The sequence below is a fragment of the Gadus chalcogrammus genome, chromosome 22 (assembly GCF_026213295.1).
Source record: "Gadus chalcogrammus isolate NIFS_2021 chromosome 22, NIFS_Gcha_1.0, whole genome shotgun sequence".
Lineage (NCBI taxonomy): Eukaryota > Metazoa > Chordata > Actinopteri > Gadiformes > Gadidae > Gadus > Gadus chalcogrammus.
Genome location: NC_079433.1, coordinates 1,755,275 through 1,778,168, shown reverse-complemented (window position 1 = coordinate 1,778,168; position 22,894 = coordinate 1,755,275). Strand labels below are relative to the sequence as shown.

General features: G+C 51.5%; 4 protein-coding genes across 4 annotated transcripts; 3 read left to right on the top strand and 1 right to left on the bottom strand.

Moving 5' to 3' along the window:
• Positions 1 to 1,964: 1,964 nt before the first annotated feature.
• On the top strand, positions 1,965 to 3,112 carry rbm18 (RNA binding motif protein 18). Its single transcript, XM_056582683.1, has one exon. The coding sequence runs from the start codon at positions 2,126 to 2,128 to the stop codon at positions 2,726 to 2,728; it is 603 nt and encodes a 200-aa protein (XP_056438658.1). The 5' UTR covers positions 1,965 to 2,125; the 3' UTR covers positions 2,729 to 3,112.
• Positions 3,113 to 5,350: 2,238 nt separating this feature from the next.
• On the bottom strand, positions 5,351 to 7,445 carry ndufb9 (NADH:ubiquinone oxidoreductase subunit B9). Its single transcript, XM_056582685.1, has 4 exons — positions 7,324 to 7,445; positions 6,373 to 6,565; positions 6,165 to 6,278; positions 5,351 to 5,610 (listed from the first exon to the last, which is right to left on the bottom strand). The coding sequence occupies exons 1-4, from the start codon at positions 7,407 to 7,409 to the stop codon at positions 5,479 to 5,481; spliced, it is 525 nt and encodes a 174-aa protein (XP_056438660.1). The 5' UTR covers positions 7,410 to 7,445; the 3' UTR covers positions 5,351 to 5,478.
• A 25-nt stretch (positions 7,446 to 7,470) lies between these two features.
• tatdn1 (TatD DNase domain containing 1) lies at positions 7,471 to 14,873 on the top strand. Its single transcript, XM_056582671.1, has 12 exons — positions 7,471 to 7,726; positions 8,165 to 8,230; positions 9,085 to 9,134; positions 9,345 to 9,408; positions 10,414 to 10,557; positions 10,713 to 10,755; positions 11,457 to 11,542; positions 11,613 to 11,653; positions 12,285 to 12,361; positions 12,654 to 12,724; positions 13,382 to 13,508; positions 14,419 to 14,873. The coding sequence occupies exons 1-12, from the start codon at positions 7,663 to 7,665 to the stop codon at positions 14,513 to 14,515; spliced, it is 930 nt and encodes a 309-aa protein (XP_056438646.1). The 5' UTR covers positions 7,471 to 7,662; the 3' UTR covers positions 14,516 to 14,873.
• A 117-nt stretch (positions 14,874 to 14,990) lies between these two features.
• Positions 14,991 to 22,748, top strand: rnf139 (ring finger protein 139). Its single transcript, XM_056582630.1, has 5 exons — positions 14,991 to 15,306; positions 17,903 to 18,537; positions 19,288 to 19,435; positions 20,648 to 20,754; positions 22,076 to 22,748. Exons 1-5 carry the CDS (start codon positions 15,141 to 15,143, stop codon positions 22,388 to 22,390), a joined length of 1,371 nt encoding a protein of 456 aa, XP_056438605.1. The 5' UTR covers positions 14,991 to 15,140; the 3' UTR covers positions 22,391 to 22,748.
• Positions 22,749 to 22,894: the final 146 nt, after the last annotated feature.

Here is a 22,894-nt window from a genome sequence, read left to right as displayed (position 1 = left end):
AGAATGGTATCCTAGCTAGCTGCCACCCTGCGCGCTCTAGAATGATATCCTAGCTAGCTGCCACCCTACGCGCTCTAGAATGATATCCTAACTAGATGCCACCCTACACTCTAGAATGATATCCTAGCTAGCTGCCACCCTACGTGCTCTAGAATGATATCCTAGCTAGCTGCCACCCTACGCGCTCTAGAATGATACCCTAGCTAGCTGCCACCCTACACGCTCTAGAATGATATCCTAGCTAGATGCCACCCTACACTCTAGAATGATATCCTAGCTAGCTGCCACCCTATGCGCTCTAGAATGATATCCTAGCTAGCTGCCACCCTACACGCTCTAGAATGATATCCTAGCTAGCTGCAACCCTGTACTGCGTTGTGGGCGTGGCCCGAGGAGGTGTGTGTTCCACGCCCGGGGAGGCTGCAGATTAAGACGGTACTGATCAGCGGGACAGAGGAAGGCCCTCGGGCTGGACCTGAGAGGGGGGGGGGGGCAATGTCCAGGAACCTGTGTCTCTGTCCTCTCTCATAAAGTGAGCAGTTTACATATTGATAACCCAGAGCACCCAGCTGGGGGCCAAGTGAGGCAAGGAGAAGGCTGTGATTGTACATCTGGTATCAACTCAAGTGAACACTGACTGGGCTTGATAATAAACCTTGTTATGTGTTACAGCAACATGGGTCTGAACACATTCAGGGGTTAAGATTTTACTCCAAATAAAAAGAGGTGCATCATTACACATCATACACAATTATTGATTATTATGTTTTACATTACATTTACATTTAGGGCATTTAGCAGACGCTTTTATCCAAAGCGACTTACAATAAGTACATTTGTCATAAGAAGTGCATCAATATATCGCTGTCGGTACATAAAGGATGTTCATAGAACCAAGTGCAAGTACCACAATCGCTAGGTCAATCAATTCCCTGTGTTACAGCCATGATAGCAGCTACTGCAGTTGCTACACAGTTAAGTACTACAATACAATACAATACAATACAATACAATACAATACAATACAATACAATACAATACAATACAATACAATACAAGACAATACAATAAAGTGTACAATGGTGGTCAGAAGTGGGAAGGTGGCTATGCAGTGTCGAGGTGGACTCTGAACAGGTGAGTCTTGAGTCTTTTTCGGAAGATAGTGAGCGACTCTGCGGTCCTGAGAGCGGCAGGGAGCTCGTTCCACCACTGAGGTCCCAAAACCGAGAAAAGTTGTGACTTTGCTGAACGGCCTTTGCTAGCTCTTAGCGATGGCGGTTCCAGACGTCCAGCTGAGGTAGTTGAGCGGAGGGATCGAGCTGGGGTGTGGAGCTTTAGCAATGCTTGGAGGTAGGCAGGAGCAGTTCCATCGACTGCCTTGTATGCCAGTACCATCGTCTGGCCAGTACCATCGTCTTTTACATAACTAGGCTATCTATTGGCGTTTCAGTCAATAGGTTTAAAAAATACCTAAATGCATTACATTGCTGACTGGACGCAACATGAAGGTCATGTGTTTCAAATTGTATTAACATGAATTTCATATTTGAACTGGTATTAACATGAATTTCAAATATTCTTAACCATTTGTTTATTCTTTATAAACAAGGTATATCAAAAATATTTTAGCAAGGTGCATTGTTAAACACACACACACACACACACACACACACACACACACACACACACACACACACACACACACACACACACACACACACACACACACACACACACACTATTGAATAGGAAATATTTGAGGTTCAACTCAATTAGTGTAAGAGAATATACATGTATATATGTATAGATATACTCACATGAATTGATATTAAATTATCCCTATTTTCTTTTAACTCGACAGAACCCATTTTCTAGACAAAGTACCAATCTGCGGTGTATAATAAAATAAAATAAAACATAAAATAAAATATAAGCCCCGCCTCACCTGACGTGACGTCACCTAGACGCGTCTTTGTTGTTGTGCGACATAAAGGATCCGTGGATCCCGTACGTTGCCCGCCCCGAGATTTGATTAAAAACTCAATCAAAAGTCAAACTCCAACGCGATTTTACCCACTGAATCACTTTAAAAGAGGCCGTTGAGCAGAACCGGAGCGCCGCGGCCATGTCGTCCGCCGCCGAGTCGGTGGAGAACGCGTCGATCCTTTCGGAGAGCGTCTCCCACGACGGCAACCGGCTGTGGATCGGGAACCTGGACCCCAAGATCACCGAGTACCACCTGGTGAAGCTGCTGGAGCGCTTCGGCCAGGTGCAGCAGTTCGACTTCCTCTTCCACAAGTCGGGTCCCATGGAGGGCCAGCCGCGGGGCTACTGCTTCGTCAACTTCCACAGCCGCCCAGAGGCGGAGCGGGCCATCCGCTGCCTCAACGGGAAGCTGGCCCTCTCCAAGCGGCTGGTGGTTCGCTGGGCCCACGCCCAGAGGTTCGAGGGCTTCCGGACGGAGAAGAACACCATGCCGTCCAGCCTGGAGCCCGGGGGCAGCGGGCCGGCTGACGACGGAGCCATCTCCTCCGCCAACAACCACCTGAGCACCAGCGCCAAAATCCGCGCCATCGAGGCCAAGCTCCAGATGATGGAGGACCACCCCGACGAGGAGCCGCCCGGCCCGTCGCCCTACGTCTACAACAAGCCACCGGAGAGGAAGCGCTGGGAGCCTTACAACAAGAACGGGGGCCAGAGCCGGCCCTACCGCAAGTTCAGGAGATGACCCTTGACCCCTTGAGTTCACACCTGGACGCAGCGGATAAGCCGCGGGACACCTGCGGTACAGACACAACCCATGTCGCTCTGGAGGAGGGTGGACATCTCCGAGGAGAGGGACGGAATGATGGCTCACATGATTTAATTGTTATCCTATCGGGAGGCCGGGTTTTGTAGCGTCGTATTTGTGGTTGTTTTCTTTCTTGTGTCCGTGTGAGGTCTGCTGGCCTTGCTCAGGGATTCGAACTTTCAACCTTCCGGTCACACGAGGAGGGATGATTCGTGGTGTCGGTGATAGACTCTGGCCTGTTTGACATGTTTTTTTATTTAGCTGGCCCCACGTTCATATTCTCCTGTGCTTTTACCTTGAAATACATCGTGTTTTGACGTCTCCTCTGGTGCTCTTATTGTGGTTGTGTGATATCCTGGTAACGACCTAGCCTCTGACCTCTCAACCAGGTCCAAGTCGGTAGGGGTCTCGCATGCTGGTACTGTGAATAGTTGTGATGTGGATCAGACCTTACGAGACGTTTGAAAGCTCCCCTCTAGAGACGTCACAAATGGGAGTCTTAAAGGGGCGGTTCCAAAATAGAATGTGTTATAATGTGCATGTTTCAATAAAATGGGTTAATAGAGTTTAACCACGAGATACAGGTCTCATAGGGACAGTAGACCCACCAGGTCCTGGTCTAAGAGGGGCCATAGACCCACCTGGTCCTGGTCTAAGAGGGGCCGTAGACCCACCTGGTCCTGGTCTAAGAGGGGCCGTAGACCCACCAGGTCCTGGTCTAAGAGGGGCCGTAGACCCACCTGGTCCTGGTCTAAGAGGGGCCGTAGACCCACCAGGTCCTGGTCTAAGAGGGGTCGTAGTGAGACCTTCGACCAGGAGCAGCCTCTGGGGTTTGGGTGGGGGGGGGCACTGCCGGTTCGACCCAGGTTGGTCACCACATCTTCCGGGGATCATCGCCGCGGTAACCCAGTAGGTCATGGTCGAGATAACGATGAACACGTATTACAGCGCCACCTGCTGACCAACCACATCTCCTAGATCACGGCCTCGCCGGCCTGAGGCGTGGTGACCTGCTGAAGAGGCAGACGTAGGCCACGGCGTGGGTCTGTGGGCCCCCGTTAACCCGGGAGCACATGTTCTGGCCCAACCAGGCTAATTTAATATGGCCCCCCATAATCATCTTCCTGTATAATTGGCTGACTCATTAATTCCCTCACTCTCCACCTCAAGCTGGTGTGGTGAGCGTTTTGGCGCAGATTGGCTGCCGTGCATCACCCAAGTGGGTGCTACACACTGGTGTCGGTGAGTTAGGTTCCCCCCTTCACCGTAAGCCTCTTTGGGTCATTGAAAAGCACTATATAAACATAATGAATTATTATTATTGTTATACCTCCTTCGCCTTGTGACGCTCTGAATCATGCTTTAGATTAGCTCTGAGACGTTCAGCAGAGCGGCTGCAGCTGAGAGAACCAGGGTAACTGTTTGACACCTTAAAGGTTGTATCAGCGATGCTAGGCCGAAACATAAATGATCACATTCAGATCTTTCCTCACGATCCGCTAGCTGCCCGCCCCATAAGCAGGCCGTCAAAAAAAACGTGTCTTTGTAGGCAGCCTATGCTCCGAAATCGCAGACATAAACAAATGGTACTACCAACCACTGAAAACTAAAATAATAGTATTCCAACCAATCAGAGTAGAATCTCAACATCCACTTAATGGAACACTGAGATCTGGTCCTTAATGCTGGTGGTTAGACTGTCGGCTCGGGCTGGGCGATTAGTCAAACTTTGATCGCGATTTCGATTTTTGCATCAAACGATCACTAAAACTAATAATCGAATTTTGGATACATATCTGTTCATTATTTTAGATTCGAACATTTCCTTTCAGACCATTTTGCGTATTTTTTTCAAACTCAAAAAAGTTTTCAAACTCAAAAAATAATCGTTTGAACAATCGTGATTTCAACATTGACCAAAATATTGATGATTCTGATTTTTTCCTTAAAGGGACACTGTGTAAAATTTACTCCCATCTAGTGGTACAATTGTATATTGCATTCAAACTAATAGTGCTCGTTAGTTCAAAAACTACGTATGTGCCAAGAAGCTGTGTCATGACATCCAATACTACCTCACCGAGTCATTCGAGTGATGAGGTTCGTTCTTTCAAACAAATTTCAAACTGCATTGAATCATTAGTGTAAGCTAATGATGTATGAGTAATTACTCCTCGAGCAAGATAGTGAATTATTTCAGTCATCATTCACGCTGGCTCAGTGAAAACGCGTTTGCATTTCCTGTACCACGTAGTGCTCTTTGTCCCTCTCGCCAGTTCATAGACTGGAAGAACATGGAAGCCTCCATGAAGCTTACCCGTCCTATGTAACTAAATATTAATTATTCTTCACTCAGGAGGATAAGTGCGATTTTTGGCAGAGATAATTATACACCAATGAGGACTTATTTATGAATGAATACGTTGATTTGAGGTAATAAATGACTTAAAATATTACACAGTGTCCCTTTAATCGAGCAGCCCTACCGCCCCTGGAGGCCGTCTCCCTGCCCCCCCACTTAGCTCTCGGCTCTAGCCGAGGACTTCAAAGCTTTACAAACACGAACCACACAGCGTGTCATCATCAACAGGTTTATTAATATTATATTTATAGGGTAACGGGTCGGACCCCACAGGACGCCCGGACAGCTGCTGCCTGGAGGGAGGGTGGAGGAGAGGGGTGGAGCTCTAGGTGGGGCGCTCGCGGGGCCGGGTGACGTACTGCCACCACATGGGGGGCAGGTGTCCCTCCTGGCGGGCCGGGGGGAGGGCCTCGCTGAGGGGCCCGCCGGCCGGCGTCTCGGCCTGGAGCTGGGCCACCTGGGGAACGCCACACGGTTACCATGACGACAACCACAGCGTCACAGTTACCACGACCACAATAACACAACAACAATAAACAACATAGGCATAAGAGTCCCAGCCTGGAGCTGGATAGGTAGTAGTGGTAGTAGTAGTAGTAGTAGTAGTTAGTAGTATTGATATGTAGTAGTACTATGGCGCATTTCCACCGCTGTACTCCTCCGTTGGGGTACTGAGACGCCTGAAAGGGTGCCAGCTAGTTAGAGCTACGCACGCCGTCCGTTGATTGGTCGACAGAAGGAATAATAACAAAACAAACGCAGTACCCGCAATGTATTTATGGACAAGGGTGAAAGTAGTAGTACCAGTATATGGTAGTACTTGTACTAGTGTGTAGTAGTACTAGTAGGTAGTAGTATTAGTCTGTAATAGTACTAGTGTGTAGTATTACTATAGCATGGTAGTACTAGTTCTAGTGTGTAGCAGTACTAGTGCGTAGTAATATTAGTGTGTATTAGTGTGTAGTATTACTAGTACTTGTGTGGTAGTACTAGTAGTACGTGTAGCAGTACCTCTCGGTCCCAGCTCTGCTCTCTGAGTTTCTTCCAGGTCTCTCTCTTGCTGAAGTAGTCCGGGTACTGGCTCTTCTCAGACGGGTGCCAGTGGTCCAGCAGCCACTCCGGGGCCTACAGGAAGTACACAGACACAACAGGAAGTAGAACAACCAGAAACAGCAGGCGTCGGTCACGTGGGCACGGGAAGGCCGTGATTGGCCAGTACCTTGTAGCACTCGTATCTCTCGTAGGACGTCCCGCCTGGGGAGTCGGGGAAGATGTAGGGCTGAGGGTGCTGATTGGTCCAGAACTCCTCCTCTCCGGCCTTCAGCATGCGGGTGGCCTTCACCATGTCCTTCTCCCCCACGCCATCGTCGAACCGCTGCCGCAGCAGACAAGCGTAGAACCTGTACTTATCCCTAGAGACACACAACGCGTTAGCACAGTTACCGCAACAACACACACCATTAACTTAACACACACATTCACACACACACACACACACACACACACACCGTAACCACTCAAAATCACACCAGTAAGTTAACCAAACACACACACACTCAACAACACACACACACACACACACACACACACACACACACACACACACACACGTACCCCCCCCCCCCCCCACCAACACACACACCGTTAACCAACCCCACACAGACAGGTACCCACACAAAAACACACCGGTAAGTTAACCACACACACCCTATTAACCAGACACACCGTTAACTTAACACACACCGTCAACTTAACCACAAACACAGTTAACTTAACACACACACCCTTAACTTACCACTAGCATAACCAGTACCCCCTCTAACTATTAGATCAGACTACACAGTGAACACACACTAACACCACAACAAAACCACATCACAACACAACACCAGCACCTATCAGCACTAAACTACCCGCAATCCCAATGGACAGAAAGACCGAGAGACAGAGACAGAGAGTGAAGAGAGCACAGACTGGGCACTATATAAACTAGTCCACCAATGCACTCCTCTCCTATTTGGTCTGTAGAGTTAACCCTCTGTGGCTAGCGGTTAGCAGCTAGCTGCAAGCAAGGGCAACAGCTTCACAAGCAGGTCATTCCTCCTGTGTTGAGTTATATATATATATTATGTCTATTATATATTTTATATATTATATCGGTACTCCCCACCTGAATATGCACCATGATTCCAGGTGTCTGAGTGACTTCTTGTAGAGCCGCAGGACCTTCTGCTGGTGGGTGAGGTACGCCGCCATGTTGGCTGTCCGCTGTCACCTTCCCGCCGCGGAGCATTGTGGGGGACTTTCTACGGGGCGCTAAAGGCGCAAAATAAAAGCAGTCTGGATTTTTCTCCACTTTGTCGTTGTATTTGAAAGAACTGGGATACTAACCTATGAACGACATACATTATAGGTTTCCATTACTATCTCAAGTTTCATATATAAATTATATTTTCTTATGAAGGAAACATAAGGACCAATCCGATATATTTCGGCATTCACATTTACTATGACAGTTAAGGTAATAGGAAACAGAAGAGCAGCTCTCACTATGGCGCTACACGCCTTCATCGGTGAGTACAACAGCCCTAACTAATATAACTATTGAGAGATAACGTACTGTACCTATAGATAACTAGAACTTATGACAGAGAAAGTACTATACATGGTCTAGAACTAAGAGATAAAGTCCAATGCATCAGCAGAGATAACCAGTAGGACTAACATGTGGACTGGTCGCCGCTGATAGTGCTGTGTTGGTTCATACTAGTATACTAGTTCAGTAGTGCAGGTCTGGTGTTGGTTCATACTAGTATACTAGTTCAGTACTGTGCAGGTCTAGTGTTGGTTCAAACCAGTATACTAGTTCAGTAGTGCAGGTCTAGTGTTGGTTCATACCAGTATACCAGTTCAGTAGTGCAGGTCTAGTGTTGGTTCATACCAGTATACCAGTTCATTGCTGCAGGACTTTCAGAGCGGTTGATTGAATGGAGAACGTCTGCTCTCCTCAGACATTGGCGTCAACCTCACCGACCCCATGTTCCGAGGGCTCTACCGGGGCAAGCAGAAACACCCAGGTACACTGCGACCTGCGACGCCACCACGTCGACACCATGACGTCATACTACCCCGTCCTGATGATGTCATACACCATCCTGAGGATGTCATGACGTCATACAACCTGATGATTTCATGATCTCATACACCATCATCCTGATGATGTCATGCACCGTCCTGATTATTTCATGATCTCATACGCAATCCTGATGATGTCATACCATCCTGATGATGTCATATAGCCTCCTGATAATGTAATATATGCTGCATTCAAAACAGCTTGGAGGTTAGGAAGCTCTTGCTTGTCTTTATGTAAACCTTCCCTTCTTCCGAAATAGGAGTGTTCAGGAAACGCCCGTGACTTCGTGAGACTAGACTTCATAACAACAACAAGTATGGATGCCCCCAGGGACCTCTTTGCGCTTCTTTGCTGAATCAGATGAATCAGTTATTAGAACTGCCTGCGACGGTTGAACATGAATTTATCAGGCGATGTTAATAATTGTAGGCTATAATGTATCGTGATGCAAATGTTAGAATGGGTGTAAGCTTCGCCTCTTAGTGCTTGCTGCGAGTTCACTTTAGTCTATGTATGATATGGGCAGCCATTATCGTGACGTGATCTCGAAGAAATCGGGTAGCTTTACCTCCGTACGAAACTCGGAGCGAAAACACCGACCCAACAGAGTGTTCAAAGCACTTTCCTCTGAGCTTAAGGTCCAAACCTCCCGGAAACTCGTAGTGTTTTGAAGGCGGCAATAGCATCCTGTTGAAGTTCATGTAGCCACCTGGTGATGTCATGATGTTGAACAGGTGGGAGGTAGTGGATGTTCTCCTCCTGTTAGATGACCTCACGTTTGTCTTCTCCTTCCAGATGACTTTGATCAGGTCATTGAGAGGGCAGTCGGCACCGGAGTACAGAAGGTACCTGAAGAAACACACACACACACACACACACACACACACACACACACACACACACACACACACACACACACACACACACACACACACACACACACACACACACACACACACACACACACACACACACACACACACACACGTTTGTGTGTGTGTATCACTAGTATGACATCAGACCGGATGTTCTCAGTTTTCATTTTCTCTTTTCAGTTCATAATTACAGGAGGAAGTCTAGAAGACAGCAAGGAAGCTCTGAAACTGGCCCAGACCAGAGGTAACCCCTGTCTGTGTTGAGGTTCTGTGGTTCTATGTGTTGATGTTCTGTGGTTCTATGGCGGTTCTCCATGTTGATGTTCTACGGTGGTTCTACGTATTGATGTTCTCCGTGTTGATGTTCTACGGTGGTTGTCTGTGTTGATGTTCTACGGGGGTTCTCTGTGTTGATGTTCTACGGGGTTCTCTGTGTTGATGTTCTACGGTGGTTCTACGTGTTGATGTTCTACGGGGGTTCTCTGTGTTGATGTTCTACGGGGTTCTCTGTGTTGATGTTCTACGGTGGTTCTACGTGTTGATGTTCTACGGTGGTTGTCTGTGTTGATGTTCTACGGGGTTCTCTGTGTTGATGTTCTACGGTGGTTCTACGTGTTGATGTTCTACGGTGGTTGTCTGTGTTGATGTTCTACGGTGGTTGTCTGTGTTGATGTTCTACGGTGGTTCTCTGTGTTGATGTTCTACGGGGTTCTCCGTGTTGATGTTCTACGGTGGTTGTCTGTGTTGATGTTCTACGGGGTTCTCCGTGTTGATGTTCTACGGTGGTTCTCTGTGCTGATGTTCTACGGGGGTTCTCCGTGTTGATGTTCTACGGGGGTTCTCTGTGTTGATGTTCTACGGGGTTCTCTGTGTTGATGTTCTCCTTGTTGATGTTCCACGGGGTTCTCTGTGTTGATGTTCTACGGTGGTTCTCTGTGTTGATGTTCTACGGGGTTCTCCGTGTTGATGTTCTACGGGGTTCTCTGTGTTGATGTTCTATGGTGGTTCTCTGTGTTGATGTTCTATGGTGGTTCTCTGTGTTGATGTTCTACGGGGTTCTCCGTGTTGATGTTTTACGGTGGTTCTCTGTGTTGATGTTCTACGGTGGTTCTCTGTGTTGATGTTCCACGGGGTTCTCCGTGTTGATGTTCTACGGGGTTCTCTGTGTTGATGTTCTCCTTGTTGATGTTCCACGGGGTTCTCTGTGTTGATGTTCTACGGTGGTTCTCTGTGTGGTTCTGGGTTCCAGAGGACCTGTTCAGCACGGTGGGCTGTCACCCCACCCGCTGCAGTGAGTTTGAGGCGCTGGGAGCAGACCAGTACCTCTCCGGCCTCACCCAGCTCGCCCAGCAGAACCCCGGCAAGGTGGTCGCCATCGGGGAGTGTGGACTGGGTAGGAGGTGTGTGTGTGTGTGTGTGTGTGTGTGTGTGTGTGTGTGTGTGTGTGTGTGTGTGTGTGTGTGTGTGTGTGTGTGTGTGTGTGTGTGTGTGTGTGTGTGTGTGTGTGTGTGTGTGTGTGTGTTTCAAATCCCTCCTCTTGTATTTCAGATTTTGACCGGTTGGAGTTCTGCCCCAAAGAGACTCAGATCAGGTGAGACTCACCTGTTCGCTACAGGGAGGAGCTTACCTGTTGCTAACTCACCTGTACTGTGTTCCAATATCCATACTTCCATGAGTACACTTAAACCTAGTACACTATCCACACTCACTAAGTGCGCTAATTTTCAGATGTCAGTGTTGTTCCATATCGAGTACTCCGTGGTGCACTAACCGGAAATTACGATCACGACTGCCGCCGCGGCTCCTCCCCCACGATAAACATCCCGCTTTGAACGGTCAACTCTTTACGCCTAGCAGCTATAAAAAGCTATAAAAGCTATAAAATGACTCTATTAATGCAGGCTATGAGGAAAATGCGCCGACTTTGGCTCAGCCTGGCTCCGCCCTCTTCCGCTACGTAGCTAAGATGGCTGCCGTTGAGTACGAAAAGTGTATATCGATCCACACTTCGCGATTTGACCGTTTTGAGTACACCATCCGGGTCCTTTCAGTACATTTATTTTCGCCCGATCTGAATTGGAACACCCTACTTACTCAAACTAAGGCTAGTAAGTACGGATAGTATGGATATCGGAACAAAGCACTGTTCTCTACAGGGAGTAGCCTACCTGTTGCTAACTCACCTGTTCTCACCTGTTATCTAGCCTAAGGGGAAGACCCCGAAATGTGGTGTTCAAAACTATTTGGAAATTGGTTTAAATCTCTGATATCTTGAGTGATGACGTCTGCCAGGTACTTTGAGAAGCAGTTCGATGTGGCGGAGGAGACCAGATTACCCATGTTCCTCCACTGCCGGAACTCCCACAAGGACTTCCTGGGTGAGTCGCCATAGCAACCCTCTCTGTCCAATCAGTTGACGTGAAGTTGAATGTGTGTTTTGTTCCACAGACGTGATGAGGAGGAACAGAGAGCGCTGTGTGGGTGGAGTGGTAAGAGTCTGCATCATAATAACACCAGGCTGTAGTCCCCAGGCCTTCACAGTAAAAGTCCCTTTGGCTGCAGGCCTTCACAGCAAAGGTCCCTCTGGCTGCAGGCCTTCACAGTAAAGGTCCCTTTGGCTGCAGGCCTTCACAGCAAATGTCCCTCTTGCTGCAGACCTTCACATCAAAGGTCCCTCTGGCTGCAGGCCTTCACAGTAAAGGTCCCTCTGGCTGCAGGCCTTCAGAGTAATGGTCCCTCCGGCTGCAGGCCTTCACAGTGAAGGTCCCTCCGGCTGCAGGCCTTCGCAGTGAAGGTCCCTCTGACTACAGGCCTTCACAGTAAAGGTCCCCCTGGCTGCAGGCCTTCACAGTAAAGGTCCCCCTGGCTGCAGGCCTTCACAGTAAAGGTCCCTCTGGCTGCAGGCCTTCACAGTAAAGGTCCCCCCGGCTGCAGGCCTTCACAGTAAAGATCCCCCCGGCTGCAGGCCTTCAAAGTAAAGGTCCCTCTGGCTGCAGGCCTTCACAGTAAAGGTCCCCCCGGCTGCAGGCCTTCACAGTAAAGGTCCCCCCGGCTGCAGGCCTTCACAGTAAATGTCCCCCCGGCTGCAGGCCTTCACAGTAAAGGTCCCTCTGGCTGCAGGTGCACTCGTTTGACGGGACGGCCCAGGACGCCGCGGCGCTGGTGGACCTCAACCTCTACATCGGCATCAACGGCTGGTGAGGAAGTGATGTCATGTCCTCGGGCGACCAATCAGGTCACAGATAGGAAAAGATGTACTTCCTGTACTTATTATTAAAGTACATTTATTTGTTAAGTAGGAAAATATGAATGTATTTACAAAAATATGCCAAATGTATCTGATATGAGGAGCAGCATTGTAAATGTAGAGACATAAATGTGAACATTTTAGTTGATGGGGTCGCCTTCACAAAATCTGTCTACCTTTCTGTCTCTCTGTCTGTCTGTATACCTGTCTGTCTGCCTGTATACCTGTCTGTCTGTCTGAAGCTCCTTGAAGACGGAGGCCAATATTGAATCTATGAAGTCGATTCCTACAGAGAGACTGATGATTGAGACAGGTGGGCCTCACGCTGATAACCACTCCCTCTACCGCCTCTACTGCCCCTACCGCCTCTACCCCCTCTACTGCCCCTACCCCCTCTACTGCCCCTACCGCCTCTACCCCCTCTACTGCCCCTACCCCCTCTACTGCCTCTACTGCCCCTACCCCCTCTACTGCCCCTACTGCCTCTACCCCCTCTACCGCCTCTACTGCCCCTACCCCCTCTAATGCCCCTACCGCCTACCAGTGAATGAGGCATTGATGACATGGTGAATGAGGCTGTGGTGACATGGTGAATGAGGCTGTGGTGACATGGTGAATGAGGCTGTGGTGACATGGTGAATGAGGCTGTGGTGACATGGTGAATGAGGCCTTGATGACATGGTGAATGAGGCTGTGGTGACATGGTGAATGAGGCTGTGGTGACATGGTGAATGAGGCATTGATGACATGGTGAATGAGGCTGTGGTGACATGGTGAATGAGGCTGTGGTGACATGGTGAATGAGGCTGTGGTGACATGGTGAATGAGGCTGTGGTGACATGGTGAATGAGGCTGTGGTGACATGGTGAATGAGGCTGTGATGTGGTCTATGAGGCTGTGTTGACGTGGTGATTGAGGCTGTGATGACGTGGTGAATGAGGCTGTGGTGACATGGTGAATGCGTCCCCAGACGCCCCCTGGTGCGGGGTGAAGGCGTCCCACGCCGGCTCCAGGTTCGTCTCCACCACCTTCCCCACCAAGAAGAAGTGGGAGGAGGGCCACTGCCTGAAGGACCGCAACGAGCCCTGCCACATCATGTGAGCCCCGCCCCCCTTCAGACAGACGGGTGGTAACCAGTGATGGTCCCTTCAGACAGACGGGTGGTAACCAGTGATGGTCCCTTCAGACAGACGGGTGGTACCCAGTGATGGTCCCTTCAGACAGACGGGTGGTACCCAGTGATGGTCCCTTCAGACAGACGGGTGGTAACCATTGATGGTCCCTTCAGACAGACAGGTGGTAACCAGTGATGGTCCCTTCAGACAGACGGGTGGTAACCAGTGATGGTCCCTTCAGACAGACGGGTAGTAACCAGTGATGGTCCCTTCAGACAGACGGGTGGTAACCAGTGATGGTCCCTTCAGACAGACGGGTGGTAACCAGTGATGGTCCCTTCAGACAGACGGGTGGTAACCAGTGATGGTCCCTTCAGACAGACAGGTGGTAACCAGTGATGGTCCCTTCAGACAGACGGGTGGTAACCAGTGATGGTCCCTTCAGACAGACGGGTGGTACCCAGTGATGGTCCCTTCAGACAGACGGGTGGTAACCCGACCGGTACCTTCAGATAACCGGTTTGGTCCGGTCTGTCTCCAGACAGGTTCAGACAGGTGTTAACCGGTTCGGCCTGGTCCGGTTCAGACAGGGGTTAACCGGTCCGGTCTGGTCCGGTTCAGACAGGGGTTAACCGGTCCGGTCTGGTCCGGTTCAGACAGGGGTTAACCGGTCCGGTTCAGACAGGGGTTAACCGGTACGATCCGGTCCGGCTCAGACAGGTGTTAACCGGTTCGATCCGGTCCGGTTCAGACAGGGGTTAACCGGTTCGATCCGGTCCGGCTCAGACAGGTGTTAACCGGTCCGGTCCGGTCCGGTTCAGACAGGTGTTAACCGGTCCGGTCCGGTCCGGTTCAGACAGGTGTTAACCGGTTCGGTCCGGTCTGTCTCCAGACAGGTGCTGGAGGTGATGGCGGCGGCCCGCGGGGAGGACGTGATGGAGATGTCCTCCACCATCTACAACAACACACTGAAGCTCTTCTTCAGCTGAAGGCTCTCGGCACGGCCGCAGGTCCCGGGTTCGATTCCCCCGGGCCGAGGAGGAGGGGCGTGCGTTCTGCAGGACCGGTGGAGCCGCGGCCGGAGCCCTCCAGAAGGCTTCAAGGACTGTTCATGTATCTCCATGCTGCATAACGCCCTTGTGAACCCGCTAAAACCATGCTCTTATGTGCTCCACATCTTGGGTAAACAAGTTATCAACTAATGAATGGCGTGGTTGAGATCGAGCCTCAACGCATTGTGAACGAGTTGTTGTAAAGCCTAAAATGGTCCACGTTCATTTCTTTATTTTGTGCATACAAATAATAAAGTTTTACTCTGACATATGTCCAGTATGTCTCCAGCACACACCACCCTCACGTGGCCCCTTGTACCTGGCCCACACCTCCAACGCTGCTGGAGGTGTGGAGCGTCACCGAGTCACGCGCCACACCTCCACCGCGTCAACACGTCACGTCCGGGCAACCCTGAGACCACTTCCGCGTTGCTCGCATAGCAACCACAGGAGATGGCGGACGGATAGTCCCCGCGTTCGTTACCGAGTGTTGCTCCCGACACCTGAAGACAGCCGGGATTAGACACCGCGTCCCCCGGGACGGAGCCGCTCCTCACCCCGCATGGCGGTCCCGCAGGCCCGGCTGAGCCACCGCCTCCTGGCCGGGCTGGACGTGGCTCTCCGGGTCCCCTGCGTCTTCATCATCGACGGCATCTTTAACTCTTCCTACGACCCCTCCGGCTCGGGCTGGGCCGGCGCGGGAGGCCGGGTCCTACTCCGGGTCCTGGGTGAGACGCACTGCTAGCCTAGCTACCGGCGGCTAATGACAGCTAGCCTAGCTACCGGCGGCTAATGACAGCTAGCACCGGGACAGACTAGGGTAGCCTCTTAGCTGATCCATAGTGTAGTGAACAGGGCGGCTTCACCTGCTGAGGGTCCGTAGTGAACAGAGCGGCTTCACCTGGGGGTCAATAGTGAACTGACCGGCTTCACCTGGGGGTCAATATAGTGAACAGACCGGCTTTACCTGGTGGTCCGGAGTGAACAGAGCACCTTCACCGTCCATAGTGTACTTAACAGAGAGGGAAACTAGATGCTAACGCTACAAAGTACAAAACAACTGTACTCTATGCATTACTAAAGTACACGAATACATACTAACCGTATTTAAGACATAACTATTGTACCCGAATACATACCAACCGTACTTGATACATAACTATTGTACTCGAATACATACCAACCGTACTTAATACATACCTATTGTACTCGAATACATACCGACTTTACTCTATAAATAACTGGAACTTATACATAACTACTGTACTATACACATACCAACTGTACTCTACTCATAACTAAAGCACTCTATTCATAACTGCTGTACATAATACATAACTACTGTAATCTATCCGTAACTACTGCACTTTATAGATAACTACTGTACTCTATAGATAACTAAAGTACGCTATACATAACTACAGTACTCTATACATAACTACTGTACTATAAACATAACTACTGTATTCTATACCAACTGTACTATACATAACTACTGTACTCTATATAACTAGTGTACTCTATATTAACTGTACTTTATACATAACTACTGTGCTCTGTACTGTATACCAACTGTACTTTATACATCACTACTGTACTTACTTCCTAACGACAAACTGACGTGAGGTGTTTGGTTACAACTTTATTGCTCAGAACAACACGACTGCTGCCTTTAAAAGTGTTAGCATGGCTGGAGCAGAGCCAGTGTTGAGTGAACGGCGTCATGCACCCGAGGCCGGGTCGTTAGACTTTGACCGGTGGGCCGAGGCTCCTACCTGCCCGGTCTGCACAGCAGAGGCAGCAGAGGCCAGAGCTCCCTGGTGCAACGGCCCCAAGCGCTCAGACACAGTGCAGGAACCGGACACTAATGAACGAGAGAGAGGGAGGGGGCCAGAGCTGTGATACTCTGCTGGAGTAGAGGGCAGACTGGGCCATACAGCCATGTTGTCATGGTGATCATTGACCACTGGGGAGTATCCATGGGTTCGATAGAGTCTGGGATTCATGACTGATTATGGGCAGGGTGGTCCAAGGGTTGAGCCTCACTACTCACTACTTGTGGACCTGTATTCACTGTCACTCACTACTTGTGGACCTGTATTCACTGTCACTCACTACTTGTGGACCTGTATTCACTGTCACTCACTACTTGTGGACCTGTATTCACTGTCACTCACTACTTGTGGACCTGTATTCACTGTCACTCACTACTTGTGGACCTGTATTCACTGTCACTCACTACTTGTGGACCTGTATTCACTGTCACTCACTACTTGTGGACCTGAATTCACTGTCACTCACTACTTGTGGACCTGTATTCACTGTCACTCACTACTTGTGGACCTGAATTCACTGTCACTCACTACTTGTGGACCTGTATTCACTGTCACTCACTACTTGTGGACCTGTATTCACTGTCACTCACTACTTGTGGACCTGAATTCACTGTCACTCACTACTTGTGGACCTGAATTCACTGTCACTCACTACTTGTGGACCTGTATTCACTGTCACTCACTACTTGTGGACCTGTATTCACTGTCACTCACTACTTGTGGACCTGTATTCACTGTCACTCACTACTTGTGGACCTGTATTCACTGTCACTCACTACTTGTGGACCTGAATTCACTGTCACTCACTACTTGTGGACCTGAATTCACTGTCAGTGCCTTCGGAGGAAGGCCTCTGCTCATTACTAGTAGGAGCATGAATAGTATAGTAATACTAGATGAAAAGTATAGTCCCCTCCCTGCAGTGAAACATGAGGCTGCGGAGGCCTGACTCTGACACGAGGCCTGACTCTGACCCGCGGCGTGACTCTGACACGCGGCGTGACTCTGACCCGCGGCGTGACTCTGACCCGCGGCGTGACTGACCCGCGGCTGTGTGTGTGTCTCCAGGCGTGACTCTGACCCGCGGCGTGACTCTGACCCGCGGCGTGACTGACCCGCGGCTGTGTGTGTGTCTCCAGGCGTGACTCTGACCCGCGGCTGTGTGTGTGTCTCCAGGCGTGACTCTGACCCGCAGCGTGACTCTGACCTGCGGCGTGACTCTGACCCGCGGCTGTGTGTGTGTCTCCAGGCGTGACTCTGACCCGCGGCGTGACTCTGACCCGCGGCTGTGTGTGTGTCTCCAGGCGTGACTCTGACCCGCGGCTGTGTGTGTGTCTCCAGGCGTGACTCTGACCCGCGGCTGTGTGTGTGTCTCCAGGCGTGACTCTGACCCGCGGCTGTGTGTGTGTCTCCAGGCGTGACTCTGACCCGCGGCTGTGTGTGTGTCTCCAGGCGTGACTCTGACCCGCGGCTGTGTGTGTGTCTCCAGGCGTGCTGGCGGCCTGCGTGGTGCTGCTGCTCTCCCAGAAGGCCCTGTTCAAGTTCTACACTCTCTTCCTGGCGGCGGTGGTGGGCACGGCCGGCGTGCTCATCAACTACCACGCCACGGCCCAGCGGGACGTCGTGTACGGCGCCTACCACAAGACGGCGCTGGGCTTCAGGCTCCTCCCCCGCAGCGGCCCCACCCTCTGGCTGGGCGTGGCGGCCGTGCAGATGGCGCTGGGCGTGGGCTACATCTTCCTGCTGCGGCTGCAGTCGTCGCTGGCGGCGCTGGTGGTGGCGGCGCTGCTGGCCCCGCTGTGGGGGCTGGTGGTGGAGCTGCCGGGGGACGGGCGCCAGCTGCTGGCCCTGGGCTGCGGCGCGCTGCTGGGGCTGCAGCTGGCGGGCTGCCTGGCGCTGCGGCTGCCCTGGCTCTACTACTCGGGCCGCTACGTCTACCTGCTGCTGCGCCACATGTACCGCATCTACGGTCTGCAGCTGCTGCTGGAGGACACCTGGAAGAGGGTCCGGCTGCCCCACGTGCTGCGCCTCTTCTGGCTGAGCCGGCTGGCCGCCCAGGCCCTCATCCTGCTCTACGTGGTGCAGGCCGCCCGCAGGGAGGACGCCGCCCCGCCCGCCGCGCAGGTGAGCCCCGCCCCCTGTTCACAGGTGCGCCCCGCCCTCCTGCTCACAGCTGCGCCCTGCCCTCTGCTCACAGGTGAGCCCCGCCCCCCTTCTCACAGGTGAGCCCCGCCCCCTGTTCACAGGTGAGCCCCGCCCCCTGTTCACAGGTGAGCCCCGCCCCCTGCTCACAGGTGAGCCCCGCCCCCTGTTCACAGGTGAGCCCCGCCCCCCTGCTCACAGGTGAGCCCTGCCCCCCCCGCTTACAGGTTAGCCCCGCCCATTTCACTGGTGAGCCCCGACCCCCGTTCACAGGTGAGCCCCGCCCCCTGTTCACAGGTGAGCCCCGCCCCCTGTTCACAGGTCAGCCCCGCCCCCCAACCCCCGTTCACAGGTGAGCCCTGCCCCCCTCGCTCACAGGTTAGCCCCGCCCATTTCACTGGTGAGCCCCGCCCCCCGCTCACAGGTGAGCCCTGCCCCCCCCCCCGCTCACAGGTTAGCCCCGCCCATTTCACTGGTGAGCCCCGCCCCCCGCTCACAGGTGAGCCCTTCCCCCTCAGAGCAGTGAGGTCATGTGACTCTGGGTTCCAGGGGCGGGTTCTGAGCGGAGAGTAACAGTAACCTGGTCTCTCTGAGGTCCTCATTAACCTGGTCTCTCTGAGGTCCTCAGTAGCCTGGTCTCTCTGAGGTCCTCAGTGACCTGGTGTCTCTCTGAGGTCCTCAGTGACCTGGTGTCTCTCTGAGGTCCTCATTAACCTGGTGTCTGGGTTCCAGGGGGCGGTGCTTAGCGGAGAGGTGCTCTGGGAGGTCCTCAGTAACCTGGTCATCTCCGGCTGTGACTCCACCCTCACCGTCCTGGGGATGAGCGCCGTCATCTCCTCCCTCGCCCACTACCTGGGCCTCTGCATCCTGATGTTCATAGGTACGCTGTCTGTCTGTCTGTCTGTCTGTCTGTCTGTCTGTCTCTCTCTCTCTCTCTCTCTCTCTCTCTCTCTCTCTCTCTCTCTCTCTCTCTCTCTCTCTCTCTCTCTCTCTCTCTCTCTCTCTCTCTCTCTCTCTCTCTCTCTAGAAGGGTCTTTGTAGAAGTGTATTTCTATAGAAGTGTACTGTATATAGTGGTGTATCTCTAGACAGGGGTGCACATAACTGGTGCGCATGCGCGGCCATAACCGGGGATGTGTAACGTCACTTGCGTAACTTACTGGAGATCGAAAAAAAACGAAGCAACAAAATACATTGAGCAGCTACTTGCGCGTTCGTCACCTGCAAAGAAAAGGCAAATGGAGCCGGAGCAGAATTATTATTATTTTTTGGACAAAGTGGCACCAAGATGTGCCGTGGCTCGAAACAAATGATAAGCGCAAGAAGTGCGCAAAATCAGCTGATCGCAACGTTCCTTTTGTCAGATAATCAAACGCTCCGTGGTCAAGCTGCTGCAGTTTGATTAAAAAAAAAAAGGTGACGCAAAAAACCTCTGTTGGAACTGGGTACGTTTCACAAGATCCGATGTTACGATGTCCGATGTGGAGCTATGTCAAACACCATCTCCTGGTACTCAACTGAGTAACTCTATAAAGAAGTTATGTGCACCCCTGTCTATCGAAGTGTCTATATAGAAGTGTATCTCTATATACGTGTCTATAGAAGTGTATCTATAGAAGTGTATCTCTACTGAAGTTTATCTCTATAGAAGCCTAGAACTGTAGAAGTATGTATATAGAAGTGTAGTTCTGTAGAAGTATGTATATAGAAGTGTAGTTCTGTAGAAGTATGTATATAGAAGTGTAGTTCTGTAGAAGTATGTATATAGAAGTGTATTTCTGTAGAAATGTGTATACAGTATAGAAGTGTGTATCTGTAGAAGTGTATCTCTATAGAAGTGTGTATATAGAAGTGTATCTCAATAGAGTTGTATCCCTAGAAGTGTATCTCTATATTCTTGTATCTCTATAGAGTTATATGGAAGTGTATCTCTATAGAGTTATATGGAAGTGTATCTCTATAGAGTTGTATCTCTAGAAGTGTCTCTCTATAGAGTTGTATCTCTAGAAGTGTCTCTCTATAGAGTTGTATCTCTAGAAGTGTCTCTCTATAGAGTTGTGTCTCTCTATATCTCTCTATGTGTCTGTCCCAGGCTCCACGGAGGAGGAGGATAAGCGTCTGGGCTTCGTGGCCCCGGTCCTGTTCTTCATCCTGGCCCTGCAGACCGGACTCAGCAGCCTGGACCCCGACGAGAGACTGGTACGCCCCCCTGGTCATCGTAGTCCTCCTGGTCTACCCCCTGACCTCCCTATGACCTCCCTGGTCTACTGACCTGGTCCAGTCCTATAGTGTGTAGTACGACCAGTAACAGAGCATTTGATTGGCCCAGGTGATGTAACCGAGCTTGTGATTGGCCCCGGGTGATGTAACGGAGCTTATTATTGGCCCAGGTGCGTCAGAACAGGAACATGTGATGTAACAGAGCTTGTGATTGGCCCAGGTGATGTAACGTAGCTTGTTATTGGCCAAGGTGATGTAACGGAGCTTGTGATTGGCCCAGGTGATGTAACGGGGCTTGTGATTGGCCCAGGTGCTGTAACAGGGCTTGTGATTGGCCCAGGTGATGTAACGGGGCTTGTGATTGGCCCAGGTGATGTAACGGGGCTTGTGATTGGCCCAGGTGCTGTAACAGGGCTTGTGATTGGCCCAGGTGATGTAACGGGGCTTGTGATTGGCCCAGGTGCTGTAACGGAGCTTGTGATTGGCCCAGGTGCTGTAACAGGGCTTGTGATTGGCCCAGGTGATGTAACGGGGCTTGTGATTGGCCCAGGTGCTGTAACGGAGCTTGTGATTGGCCCAGGTGCTGTAACAGGGCTTGTGATTGGCCCAGGTGATGTAACGGGGCTTGTGATTGGCCCAGGTGCTGTAACGGAGCTTGTGATTGGCCCAGGTGCTGTAACGGGGCTTGTGATTGGCCCAGGTGATGTAACGGGGCTTGTGATTGGCCCAGGTGATGTAACGGGGCTTGTGATTGGCCCAGGTGCTGTAACAGGGCTTGTGATTGGCCCAGGTGATGTAACGGGGCTTGTGATTGGCCCAGGTGCTGTAACGGAGCTTGTGATTGGCCCAGGTGCTGTAACAGGGCTTGTGATTGGCCCAGGTGATGTAACGGGGCTTGTTATTGGCCAAGGTGATGTAACGGAGCTTGTGATTGGCCCAGATGATGCAACGGAGCTTGTGATTGGCCCAGGTGATGTAACGGAGCTTGTGATTGGCCCAGGTGCTGTAACAGGGCTTGTGATTGGCCCAGGTGATGTAACGGGGCTTGTGATTGGCCCAGGTGCTGTAACAGGGCTTGTGATTGGCCCAGGTGATGTAACGGGGCTTGTGATTGGCCCAGGTGCTGTAACGGAGCTTGTGATTGGCCCAGGTGCTGTAACAGGGCTTGTGATTGGCCCAGGTGATGTAACGGGGCTTGTGATTGGCCCAGGTGCTGTAAGGGAGCTTGTGATTGGCCCAGGTGATGTAACGGGGCTTGTGATTGGCCCAGGTGATGTAACGGAGCTTGTGATTGGCCCAGGTGCGTCTGAGCAGGAACATGTGTCTGCTGCTGACGGCCGTGCTGCACTTCATCCACGGCATGACGGAGCCGGTGCTGATGTCGCTGAGCGCCTCGCACACGCCGTCGCTGCGCCGCCACCTGCCCGTGCTGCTGGTCTCCCTCGCCCTCTTCCTGCTTCCTGTGGTGCTCAGCTACTTCCTGTGGAACCAGTACGCCCTCAACACCTGGCTGTTCGCCGTCACGGCCTTCTGTGTGGAGCTCTGCCTCAAGGTAAGGTCAGGGGTTAGGGGTCAAAGGTCACAGCCTTCTGTGTGGAGCTCTGCCTCAAGGTAAGGTCAGGGGTTAGGGGTCAGAGGTCACAGCCTTCTGTGTGGAGCTCTGCCTCAAGGTAAGGTCAGGGGTTAGGGGTCAGAGGTCACAGCCTTCTTTGTGGAGCTCTGCCTCAAGGTAAGGTCAGGGGTTAGGGGTCAGAGGTCACAGCCTTCTGTGTGGAGCTCTGCCTCAAGGTAAGGTCAGGGGTCAGAGGGTCAGAGGTCACAGCCTCCTGTGGAGCTCTGCCTCCGACCCTCCCAATGCCACCCTGGCTCTGCCTCCATACACTATATTATCTATATTGTCCATCTAACTATATCCTACACCATGTACTGTACTGTTATCTGATCGCCCAAGTGCTCCTGACCGCCAGTCTCAAGGTGCCTCCTCTAGCCTGTGACCCCCCCCCCCAGGGTGGGGTTGTCGGTGTATGAACCCCCCCCCCCCCCCCCCAGGTGGTGGGGTCCCCTCTGTGTGGTGTATTAACTAGGGCTGCGAATAACTCAAAATGTACATGGTCGAATA